The sequence below is a fragment of the Mytilus trossulus genome, chromosome 4 (assembly GCF_036588685.1).
Source record: "Mytilus trossulus isolate FHL-02 chromosome 4, PNRI_Mtr1.1.1.hap1, whole genome shotgun sequence".
Taxonomy (NCBI): Eukaryota; Metazoa; Mollusca; class Bivalvia; order Mytilida; family Mytilidae; genus Mytilus; species Mytilus trossulus.
The window spans coordinates 222,974-237,310 of NC_086376.1; the positions used below are offsets into that span (position 1 = coordinate 222,974).

Consider the following 14,337-nt stretch of genomic DNA (forward strand, 5'->3'; position numbering starts at 1 on the left):
TGCTTTAAATATTAAACTTTTAACTGTCTCGAGTGGAGAAATATCGTAACACATTGTTTCGGTTGTGGAATCTATATGTTAAAGACTGTAAGATGACCTATAGTTTAGTAAATAACGTCGTTTGGTTTCTAGTGGTTAGTATATTTAATTACCAATCATACCAGTTCTCCTTATTTTTAAAGTGTATATTCCTTACAGTGCGCTGTGCTCTCATAAATATGTGGGTGATAAATATATTTTCCTATTTATTTTCTTTCCGTTAATATGTTTATATTATATTTCTTTTGCTTATTTACTTTGAATATTCTTACATAATATATCAAATCAACTGATTGAAGAATCCATAACAAAGCAATAAAAAAGAAATCTCTAGTACTAGTAATAACGTGATGAAATATATTAGACAGGTTTTGTCTATCTCGTGCGAAATTTATAATGTGCGGAATTAATGACTACATATAAATCATAATTTAATTACTGTTTTAGAACCGAATGTCTGTAAGAAATAAGACTTGTATATAAATAATATAAAAATAGGAATATTGCTAATAAGACATTTCACCACCACAGACCAAATGACACAGAATTTAGCAACTATAAGTCACCATACAGCCTTCAAGCTGCATGAGAGAGGGCTTACAGTAATAATGCTAGCCCAGGTCTCCAAGCCGTTCTTTTGTATTTAAGTGAGATATCTAGGGGCAGATGATGTCTCGTTTACATTACCTTCAGTTATCCATCTTATACAAGTAAGAAGTTCAACGTAAAACTTTTCTTTTAGATGATTTACAAAACCGGTATTGTTTGAAGACCGTACGTATTCATGTACCTTTAATGGTTTACATTTACAAATTAAGACCTTGGTAGAGAGTTGTCTCATTGACACTCATACCACATCATCTTATATCTATTCAGGTATTACACTTATGTGCATTGATTTCTGGGAATTTTTTTATTTTTGTCTAAATTTTACTGATTTTTTTTGTTTGTATCTTTTTCAAAAGACGCATACAAAGACATCTTAAACATCGTTATCGCAAGATGATACATTATGATGAAATTTCCAAACGATGAAATCAATTAACAATATCTGTAGTTGTCGATTCGGTCAATACGAAAGGAAAACACAAACTATGGGTCAATATCCGCTTGGTTTTCAACATAACGGAATGGTCGAATGCAATTTACCTAATAGTTCTGACAAATTGGTTGATTAAAAGCACGTTAGCCTAGTGCCATATTTTGGCAGATAAAAAGACGGTATGATAATTAGTACTGACTACTTATATCCAGGAGATGACGTGTAATGCATGTTATTCACTATTGTTGAAATGATAAGACGCATACTTTTATAACGCGCTAAAACTAACTGGTAAAGTGATAACGATGGCTTGAACATAGTTTATGTACATACTATACAAACGATAGAAATTAATTAAACATTTCTAGATTCTCTAGGGGGCTATGGTTTTTTTCTGTGCAAACTTTTTTTTTCGCCTTCGGCGAAGAACAATCTATTTTTTTAGCGACAAACCGAAAACAATTTTTTCTTTCAATTTTAGCATTACATATAGTGGCAGCTGAGGGTGAAACAAACAATTTTTTTTTCTCAGGGTCCAAAACAAATTATTTTTTTCACCAAAACCTGGAAACAAACTTTTTTTTCCAAAAAAAACCATACCTGTTCTACCTCAGGCATAGATTACCTTAGCTGTATTTGGCAAAACTTTTAGGAATTTTGGTCCTCAATGCATTTCAACTTTGTACTTTATTTGGCAATTTTAACTTTTTTTTACTCGAGCGTCACAGATGAGTCTTTTGTAGACGAAACACGCGTCTGCGTATATACAAATTTTAGTCCTGGTATCTATGATGAGTTTATTAGATATATCATGTATGTACTGATACCGAACTGCAAGTTAGACAGACAGCACTTGTAATGAATATTTAATACATATAGTAAGTAAGTCTTTTTACTCGTGTCACTAATATTGATAGTAACAATATATTATTTAGTCCATTAGGAACTCCTCTGCATTATAGCAATCGCATCACGCAATGGTGCCATACTCTATTGTATCACTATACACAGAGAACGTAAGGCCTGTATAACGTATAATGTCTATCGATTTAACCATGTCTTGGGACAAGTTGTCTTATGTAATTTACTATAATACCAAAACAGAAATGAACGATTGTTTTTTATAATTTGTTATTTTTTGCCAATTCGATTTTTATAAGCAGTTTTCTTCAAAGTATGGCAATATCATAATTACACAAGCATTGTACACACACCAATGAATATATAGATTATTGAATTATATAAATCATAACACGAACTATTCTAACAGAGTGCGGGAGTAGTTGAGTTAAGTATGAGAAGTACATATTCCCTTTTTTCGTGTATAATGTTGTTTTCTTTTGAATAAAACTTGCATTACAATTGTATTGATGTATTGCAGTTTATTATGGATGAACAGAAAACAGAAAAATAGATAAACACACATAATAACTTGTCAATTTAATGAATGAAATGATGAAAATCACAACTGACGTAACAAACGTCTTGTGTCATAGAGTAAGTAAAGTATAATGTCGAATATGTGTGCCATATATAAAGTAAGTAAAGTAACATGACGAATATGTGTGTCATATATAAAGTAAGTAAATGAAGATGGCGAATAAATGTGTAATTTATAGTAAGTATACATGAACATTGTGGATATGTGTGTCATATATAAAGTAAGTAAAGGAAGATGGCGAATAAATGTGTAATTTATAGTAAGTACAGGGACCATGTGGATATGTGTGTCATATATAAAGTAAGTAAATGAAGATGGCGAATAAATGTGTAATTTATAGTAAGTATACATGAACATTGTGGATATGTGTGTCATATATAAAGTAAGTAAAGGAAGATGGCGAATAAATGTGTAATTTATAGTAAGTACAGGGACATTGTGGATATGTGTGTCATATATAAAGTAAGTAAAGGATCATGGAGAATATGCGTGTCATTTATAGTAAGTAAATTAACTTGGCAAATGTGTGTGTCATATATATAGTAAGTAAAGGAACATGGCAAATGTGTGTGTCATATATATATAGTAAGTAAAGGAACATGGCAAATGTGTGTGTCATATATATATAGTAAGTAAAGGAACATGGCAAATGTGTGTGTCATATATATATAGTAAGTAAAGGAACATGGCGAATGTGTGTGTCATATATATAGTAAGTAAAGGAATATGGCGAATGTGTGTGCCATAGTAGAAATGCGTAGAAGGTCTGGACAATGATTAGGAAATATGGGTGTTATATCAGGACTATTAGAAGAAATGGATGTGCATTTTAGGACTATTAGGAGTGATGGGTGTACAGGCCAGGACTAGTAGGAGAGATACGTGTACTGAACCGGACTATATATTAAGAGAGATACATGTACATGGTAGGACTAATAGGAGAGAGTACATGCCAGGGATATATATAAGGAGTGATGGATGTACTGGGCAGGAATATCAGGAGATATAGGTGTACAGGGTATGAATATTAGAGTAGATGGTTGTACCGGGAAGTAATATTACGGTAGATGGGTGTACAAGGCAGGTCTATTACGGCATATGATTGTACAGGACATGCATATTAGTATAAATGTGGTACATATCAGGACTATTAGGAGTGATGGATGTACTGGGCAGGAATATTAGGGCAGGACTATTAGGAGTGATTGGTATACTGGGCAGCAATAACAGGACAGATTGGTGTACAGGGCAGGCATATAAAGAGAGATGGGTGTATAGTATCGTGTACTTGGCTTGGCGACTATGGTAACAATCAAGCAATGAGTCGACAAATAAACTGTACTTCACACTTTACTTCATTTAGTTTTAAATACAAGGCCATGCTTCTGCACTGACAGACGACAAATAACTTAATAATTGATAGATAAACATGTGACACTGTTTCGGACATAAGAGATAAATTGTGTGCCGCAGTCCCGAAAACCAGAAGACCAGAAATCGAAATATAACAACAGGCCAGAACTATAGGAGCAGATGTTTACAGAGAGCAGAACAGCTAGGTGTATAGTAATGGCATAGACTTTAAGCTTACAGGGCAGGACATTTAGGAAGGATGGTTTACAGGAAATGACTACAAGGAGTGCCCGAGAAAGAACTGTGTGCAGTGATTTATGTACAGGGTTTGACTGTTAGAGGAGATGGGTGTACATGGAAGGACTTTAAGGAGTGCCCTGGGACTGTTAGGGGAGATATGTGAACAGGGTAGGACTATAAGGAGAGATGGTGGGTATATTGCATGACTATAAGGAGTGCCCTGGGACTGTTAGGGGAGATAGGTGTACATGGAAGGACTATAAGGAGAGATGGTGGGTATATTGCATGACTATAAGGAGTGCCCTGGGACTGTTAGGGGAGATAGGTGTACATGGAAGGACTATAAGGAGAGATGGGGGTATATTGCATGACTATAAGGAGTGCCCTGGGACTGTTAGGGGAGATAGGTGTACATGGAAGGACTTTAAGGAGAGATGGTGGGTATATTGCATGACTATAAGGAGTGCCCTGGGACTGTTAGGGGAGATAGGTGTACATGGAAGGACTATAAGGAGAGATGGTGGGTATATTGCATGACTATAAGGAGTGCCCTGGGACTGTTAGGGGAGATAGGTGTACATGGAAGGACTATAAGGAGAGATGGGGGTATATTGCATGACTATAAGGAGTGCCCTGGGACTGTTAGGGGCTATAAGGACAGGTGTGTGCACAGGGCAGGACAGATAGATAATGGCATAGAATTATCTAGCGCTACTCTATTTATGGAAAGATATGACATTATAACATGAAGTTTTTAACTCCGAGGCCAGAATATATCTCTTTGCTTGAGCTTTCCTTGGCGTCAGATAAGTCTCTTAATTTTTTCAGAACAAAAGGTCCACAATGTTTAAGAGAAAGCGACAGGTAATTACTAAAATGAAATAAGGCTGTAGTATAATTGGAAATAAAGATTTGCATCTAAGTTTTTCATGTTTCAAATGCATGCACGAATGTTTAATTTACTATGTCACATATGATACATCACTCGAGGACGTAATAACGGTCAAATAAATACCAGATAAAGATATACTAGTCTTTGTATGATATATCACTTGCACATGTAATAACGGTCAAATTAATACCAGATAAAGATATACTAGTCTTTGTATGATATATCACTTGCACATGTAATAACGGTCAAATTAATACCAGATAAAGATATACTAGTCTTTGTATGATATATCACTTGCACATGTAATAACGGTCAATTAAATACCAGATAAAGATATACTAGTCTTTGTATGATATATCACTTGCACATGTAATAACGGTCAAATTAATACCAGATAAAGATATACAAGTCTTTGTATGATATATCACTTGCACATGTAATAACGGTCAAATTAATACCAGATAAAGATATACTAGTCTTTGTATGATATATCACTTGCACATGTAATAACGGTCAAATTAATACCAGATAAAGATATACTAGTCTTTGTATGATATATCACTTGCACATGTAATAACGGTCAAATTAATACCAGATAAAGATATACTTGTCTTTGTATGATATATCACTTGCACATGTAATAACGGTCAAATAAATACCAGATAAAGATATACTAGTCTTTGTATGATATATCACTTGCACATGTAATAACGGTCAAATAAATACCAGATAAAGATATACTAGTCTTTGTATGATATATCACTTGCACATGTAATAACGGTCAAATTAATACCAGATAAAGATATACTAGTCTTTGTATGATATATCACTTGCACATGTAATAACGGTCAAATTAATACCAGATAAAGATATACTAGTCTTTGTATGATATATCACTCGAGGACGTAAAAACGGTCAAACTAATACCAGATAAAGATATACTAGTCTTTGTATGATATATCACTTGCACATGTAATAACGGTCAAATTAATACCAGATAAAGATATACTAGTCTTTGTATGATATATCACTTGCACATGTAATAACGGTCAAATTAATACCAGATAAAGATATACTAGTCTTTGTATGATATATCACTTGCACATGTAATAACGGTCAAATAAATACCAGATAAAGATATACTAGTCTTTGTATGATATATCACTTGCACATGTAATAACGGTCAAATTAATACCAGATAAAGATATACTTGTCTTTGTATGATATATCACTTGCACATGTAATAACGGTCAAATAAATACCAGATAAAGATATACTTGTCTTTGTATGATATATCACTTGCACATGTAATAACGGTCAAATTAATACCAGATAAAGATATACTAGTCTTTGTATGATATATCACTTGCACATGTAATAACGGTCAAATTAATACCAGATAAAGATATACTTGTCTTTGTATGATATATCACTTGCACATGTTATAACGGTCAAATAAATACCAGATAAAGATATACTAGTCTTTGTATGATATATCACTCGAGGACGTAAAAACGGTCAAATTAATACCAGATAAAGATATACTAGTCTTTGTATGATATATCACTTGCACATGTAATAACGGTCAAATTAATACCAGATAAAGATATACTAGTCTTTGTATGATATATCACTTGCACATGTAATAACGGTCAAATTAATACCAGATAAAGATATACTAGTCTTTGTATGATATATCACTTGCACATGTAATAACGGTCAAATTAATACCAGATAAAGATATACTAGTCTTTGTATGATATATCACTCGAGGACGTAAAAACGGTCAAATTAATACCAGATAAAGATATACTAGTCTTTGTATGATATATCACTTGCACATGTAATAACGGTCAAATTAATACCAGATAAAGATATACTTGTCTTTGTATGATATATCACTTGCACATGTTATAACGGTCAAATAAATACCAGATAAAGATATACTAGTCTTTGTATGATATATCACTTGCACATGTATTAACGGTCAAATAAATACCAGATAAAGATATACTAGTCTTTGTATGATATATCACTTGCACATGTAATAACGGTCAAATAAATACCAGATAAAGATATACTAGTCTTTGTATGATATATCACTTGCACATGTAATAACGGTCAAATTAATACCAGATAAAGATATACTAGTCTTTGTATGATATATCACTTGCACATGTAATAACGGTCAAATAAATACCAGATAAAGATATACTAGTCCTTGTATGATATATCACTTGCACATGTATTAACGGTCAAATAAATACCAGATAAAGATATACTAGTCTTTATATGATATATCACTTGCACATGTAATAACGGTCAAATTAATACCAGATAAAGATATACTAGTCCTTGTATGATATATCACTTGCACATGTAATAACGGTCAAATTAATACCAGATAAAGATATACTAGTCCTTGTATGATATATCACTTGCACATGTATTAACGGTCAAATAAATACCAGATAAAGATATACTAGTCTTTGTATGATATATCACTCGAGGACGTAATAACGGTCAAATTAATACCAGATAAAGATATACTAGTCTTTGTATGATATATCACTTGCACATGTAATAACGGTCAAATTAATACCAGATAAAGATATACTAGTCCTTGTATGATATATCACTTGCACATGTATTAACGGTCAAATAAATACCAGATAAAGATATACTAGTCTTTGTATGATATATCACTTGCACATGTAATAACGGTCAAATTAATACCAGATAAAGATATACTTGTCTTTGTATGATATATCACTTGCACATGTAATAACGGTCAAATAAATACCAGATAAAGATATACTAGTCTTTGTATGATATATCACTTGCACATGTAATAACGGTCAAATTAATACCAGATAAAGATATACTAGTCTTTGTATGATATATCACTTGCACATGTAATAACGGTCAAATTAATACCAGATAAAGATATACTAGTCTTTGTATGATATATCACTTGCACATGTAATAACGGTCAAATTAATACCAGATAAAGATATACTTGTCTTTGTATGATATATCACTTGCACATGTAATAACGGTCAAATAAATACCAGATAAAGATATACTTGTCTTTGTATGATATATCACTTGCACATGTAATAACGGTCAAATTAATACCAGATAAAGATATACTAGTCTTTGTATGATATATCACTTGCACATGTAATAACGGTCAAATAAATACCAGATAAAGATATACTAGTCTTTGTATGATATATCACTTGCACATGTAATAACGGTCAAATAAATACCAGATAAAGATATACTTGTCTTTGTATGATATATCACTTGCACATGTAATAACGGTCAAATTAATACCAGGTAAAGATATACTTGTCTTTGTATGATATATCACTTGCACATGTAATAACGGTCAAATAAATACCAGATAAAGATATACTAGTCTTTGTATGATATATCACTTGCACATGTAATAACGGTCAAATAAATACCAGATAAAGATATACTTGTCTTTGTATGATATATCACTTGCACATGTAATAACGATCAAATAAATACCAGATAAAGATATACTAGTCTTTGTATGATATATCACTTGCACATGTATTAACGGTCAAATAAATATCAGATTAAAGCATACTAGTCTTTGTATGATATATCACTTGCACATGTAATAACGGTCAATTAAATACCAGATTAAAGCATACTAGTCACATATGATATATCACTTGCACATGTAATAACGGTCAAATAAATACCAGATAAAGGCATACTAGTCACATATGATATATCAATAGGAAATGTAATAACGGTCAAATAAATACCAGATAAAGGCATACTAGTCACATATGGTATATCATTAGGAAATTCAAATAAATACCAGATAAAGGCATACTAGTCTTTATAGACTTTGTTTTAATTAAACTTAAAGATACACAAGTAGTTAAGGTTATGTTTTAGTAATGGATTTAGAATAAATGAAGACTTAATTGTTCTTGAGTAAAAAGGTGAGTCAAATCAGCCGAATAGAATGTACAGATTTAATTTGACGCAAAATTTTCCTATTAACGTTTAATTTAAGTCAACATTGTGGAAAAAACAATTATTGTTCCGATGAAGTATTGGTATTCAATAATAAAACTTATTTAAAAACGTTTAAAATAGTTATAATGTAAAACCCACTTACAAAATGTACGTTTCACTGTCGCTTTGTAAATACAAAGATATCAGATTTGTTACTGTAATATATGAATTGTAAAGAATAATATTCCATCTTGAAGGCATGTTATTAAATCCTAGGAAAAATAAACGACTAGTTTCGTAAAGGTTCATATCGGAAAACCACAATTTAACATTGAAGAAATGTTCACAAATTTTATATCTTAATTTTCTTTGGATTAAAGATTTAATTGATCTCGTACATTGTTTCAAGAATTTATAAGTTTTTCCCGTCTCCGGGTGCAGAATTTTATCGCTGTATTGCAGACCAATTAGTGGCCTTCAACTGCTTTCTGCTTTTCGATCGGGTTGTAGTTTCTTTTGACACATTCCTCGTTTTCCTTTTTAATTTTATTTTTATTTTCAAAGTAGCCCAACTAAGCACATATCTAATATATAATACAACAATTCAAAGCGTTCTCTATATTGAGATAGGATCATAGATTGACATATCTGTTTGAAACTAAAAGATTCAATAAGACCTCCAACTTTTCAGGTTTCTCAAGAAATACCATGTATTATTTATTTATATATATATGATGAACATTGAATAATATACATAAAACATGTATAGCAAAATAAAATAATAAACACACAATTACTAAGTGTTTTCTAGTTTCACACAATTTGCAATCCACGGTCGGCATAGAAGAATGGTAAATTTTACTTTCAAACAATTTTTGGACGTGAATACCAGTTGACCAAAGTTGGAGAAAGGCCTCCAATGTAATAGTTTTGTATAAAGCCTCCAATGTGATAGTTTTGTATAAAGCCTCCAATGTAATAGTTTTGTGTAAAGCCTCCAATGTGATAGTTTTGTATAAAGCCTCCAATGTAATAGTTTTGTATAAAGCCTCCAATGTGATAGTTTTGTATAAAGCCTCCAATGTAATAGTTTTGTATAAAGCCTCCAATGTGATAGTTTGTATAAAGCCTCCAATGTGATAGTTTTGTGTAAAGCCTCCAATGTAATAGTTTTGTATAAAGCCTCCAATGTGATAGTTTTGTATAAAGCCTCCAATGTGATAGTTTGTATAAAACCTCCAATTTGTATAACGCCTCCAGTTTGTATAAAGCCTCCAGTTTGTACAAAGCCACCAATTTGATAGTTTTGTATAAAGCCTCCAATGTGATAGTTTTGTATAAAGCCTCCAATGTGATAGTTTGTATAAAGCCTCCAATGTGATAGTTTTGTATAAAGCCTCCAATGTGATAGTTTTGTATAAAGCCTCCAATGTGATAGTTTTGTATAAAGCCTCCAATGTGATAGTTTTGTATAAAGCCTCCAATGTGATAGTTTGTATAAAACCTCCAATTTGTATAACGCCTCCAGTTTGTATAAAGCCTCCAGTTTGTACAAAGCCACCAATTTGATAGTTTTGTATACAGCCGCCAATTTGATAGTTTTGTTTACAGCCGCCAATTTGATAGTTTTGTTTAAAGCCTCCAATTTGATAGTTTTGTAAAATTGCACCAGTCCAGAAGATGAATGAAATATTATCTAGACTGGACAACAACCATATCTAAACTGGACAACAACCATATATAGATATATATATAGAGAGAGAGGAATCAGCTAAGGACCACCTCCGGGAGCGGGATTTTCTCGCTTGTTATATGTACTTTGGTCGGGTTGTTGTCTCTTTGACATAGTCCCTATTTCCATTATGAATTTTATGATAGACACATGTCATTTTTTTTAATACATTTGAAATATACGGATATTAAACCTCAGTCTAGTTCGCAGGAAAATAGATATTAGTTTTAAGAAGTCTTACCTAATACTTGTATAAACCAAGGTATGATAATAAGGAAGTCTTACCTAATACTTGTATAATCCAGGGAATGATAATCCACAGGTAGTAACTTATTTCACATAACATATCCATCTGTCAAATCTTCAATATTATCATTATATAACCCGCCACATTTATAGGTAAATCTCCTGTACATTTATCGTTGATATATTACCATTCTTATATCGGCATTAGATTTCCGGAGACACTTTATTTGCAATGTTCATGAATAGAAAATAACAATTACTAAATATTTGATGACTTTATAATTAGGACCGTTACAGATCATTTGTTATATCCAATAGGATAATCTAGTATCCCATGTGAGAAATGTAATTAGATGATTAATAACAAGTTATTATATTTGATAACTTCTCGTAACACATGACCGATAAGAATTCAATATCAGATATATTAAGACGATATGCTCAGATGATTTAATTTATTGAGTAACTGCGATAAACTCTAATCACATCAGAATTCCTATATTCCGTTTCACAACAATGTATTAAAGTGGACGATTCCTGTTTAAATAGCAGATCATACGGTAGCACAAAAATAATTAAAAACAGCCAACTGAATGTTTAGTGACTGTGCATGCCGATATTCCATTTAGAACTGGCAGAGAAATAGACTATGTGGATATTTAATTTACTTATGTATATTGTTTATGACAACGTGTTCCGTTAATAACGCCTGTAGTCGTATTTATGTCTTTTACTATGGTAGTTAGCTATCGCGTGGTTCTGTTACTACACGTTCATGTATTCTATATGTAATTTTTAATTATGACAACCAATTAATGAATGAAAATCATTATTCAATTTATCTGTAATCATACATGTGCAAATATTTTTTTTATTTTTTTATTTTTGCCTTATATGTCTTCTGCTTCAAACTACAATTAACACAACCTGCTCATTTTTGCCATGAAATGAAAACTACATTGTAAGACATTAAATGGTACATGATTGTTTACAATTATGGAGGGAACAAATTACAGTGGGGGTTGGACTTTGGAATATTCAAAATGGCCGCCGTTACCATGGAAACAGCAAAAATATGAAAAAACTTCAAAATGCTTCAAAAGTATTGAAACTTAAAACAAATGTTGCCTAATTTATGTAGACTAAACTTTTGAGTTTGGAATTTTCAAAATGGCCGCCGTTGCCATGGAAACAGCAAAAATGTCCAAAAAATTCAAAATGCTTCAAAATTGATGAAACTTAAAACAAATGTTGCCTACCACATGTAAACATTACTTTTTTCAAAATGGCCGCCGTAACCATGGAAACGGCAAAAATGTTAAAATATCAGAATCCATTCGATTTAATGAAACTTTACACATCGGTAATGTGGCATCATGGAAACTGCAGAACAACGATTTGGGGTCCGTTTTGGTGACTTTTGTGTTAGCATCCTAACACAGGATTACTTGTTTATCATAGTTTTGTTTTATTTATTTTACACAATTCTTATTTCTCAAACTTATTATTTTTATTATTTGTTCATTATATTCATGTACATGTCATTAGATAGATATAGGAAGATGTGGTGTGAGTGCCAATGAGACAACTCTCCATCCAAATAACAATTTAAAAAGTAAACCATTATAGGTTAAAGTACGGCCTTCAACACGGAGCCTTGGCATTGTTTATTTACATGCTATATCTGTTTTACTAAACACGTATTTGTCGACGACCATTCTACAATAAGAGACATATTCACAAAGACAAATTAAAAGTAATACTTTAGTAGATTAGGATTTGTTTCAGAATTAACAAGAGCGATGTCATTAACGAGGCAGAGCTACTGACCCTTCATTAACGCCAACGTTTAAGGAGTACCATGAACAACGAGCAGAAAGGCATTTGATTTTTTTGGACCTCTTGATAGATACATGTCTATGGTTTTAGGAAAGATATCACTGTGACAATTTTTTTGCAATATTTTATATCAGATAAATGCAGATTGTTGCCATGGTTACACAAAGAAGATATTATATTTCCCCTTTTTAACTATTGAAAATGAAATCTATGGAAGATGCTCTTTCCAGAAATATACACATGCATAACACAAATAGTGTTATTTATTAGATAGGAAGGAAACGAGGGTGGTTAAAAAATATAAGTGTCAATTGTTTCCCCTAACTGTGTATTGGTACCATATGGCCGAAATTCAGAGGCTCAAAGTTGGCAAATTATTGACGATTTCTTCCAGTTGTTGTCCCTCATTTTGACAAGACCTGTTGTGATTCAATTTAAATCCGATATGGAATGTTTTGGACATGCTAGGTAGCTAAATAGACATCGGAAAAAACTAAAAATTGCCACTCATAGTTTTTTTACACCCTCTTACCTTTGTTTCAATTATTTTTAGCAATCATTAAATTGTGATATCTGTTAATATTTGTTTTGTCTCTGAAAGCTAAATTGAATGTAATTTAAGTCCCTCGTTGTACGCATTGGTGTCTTGTCATGGTTTTGTTTGGACTGGTTTATTTGCATGTTGGCCTTGAATGTTTCTTCCTAATATTTTATTAACTGTGCATTTGCATTCAGATATAGCAGATTAAATTTATTCGTTCATAGTGTAATAATTTACGTTTTTTGATTGAGTTATGCCTGCCAATTGATATTTTATCGTGTATTTTTCTATGTTTTGATGTTATGCTATTGTTTCAGAAAAAGGGAGAAGGCTTGTTACCATTAAAACGTTAAACCCGCTGCTAATGTATGCACCTGTCTTAAGTCAGGTATCTGATGTACAGTAGTTGTCGTTTGGTTTATGTAATTTATACGTGTTTCTCGTTTCTCGTTTTTTTTATATAGATTAGAACGTTAACTGGTTTTCCCGTTTGAATGGTTTTACGCTGGTAATTTTAGGGCCCTTTATATCTTGTTGTTCGGTGTCAGCCAAGGCTCCGTGTTGAAGGCCGTACATTGACCTATAATGGTTTACTTTTTTTTAATTGTTATTTGGATTGAGAGTTGTATCATTGGCACTCACACCACATCTTCCTATATCTGACTACCTCTGTTTTTGGTCCGTAATCTCTTAGAGACTACTTGTATCATTTATCAGTTAAAAGATTTGGTGTTTTGCTGTTTATAGGTATATGCAAAGTTAATCTTTGAGTTATAGAATATGAAATGATAAATTAATACTGTGTTTTATAGCACATGTTAAACAGTTTGAACTGTTCAACTTTGCAATACCATCATTTAAAGTCCTCGAAAGTTGCAAAGATTTGTTTGAAGTAGAATATTTAGAGAAACTAATTACTTGGTTCAAAGTTATTTACAGTGTTTAGATGTATTGAACACAATTTTAC

At 32.0% G+C, this 14,337-nt stretch overlaps 1 protein-coding gene across 1 annotated transcript in view; it reads right to left on the reverse strand.

The window, feature by feature from the left end:
• Positions 1 to 11,607, reverse strand: part of LOC134714446 (zwei Ig domain protein zig-8-like) — a 42,782-nt gene extending 31,175 nt beyond the window's left edge. Inside the window, exon 1 of the mRNA XM_063575688.1 lies at positions 11,030 to 11,607. Within this exon, the coding sequence (XP_063431758.1) occupies positions 11,030 to 11,096 (67 nt within the window). The 5' untranslated portion in view covers positions 11,097 to 11,607. The remainder of the gene's footprint in view (positions 1 to 11,029) is intronic.
• Between the last annotated feature and the right edge of the window lie 2,730 nt (positions 11,608 to 14,337).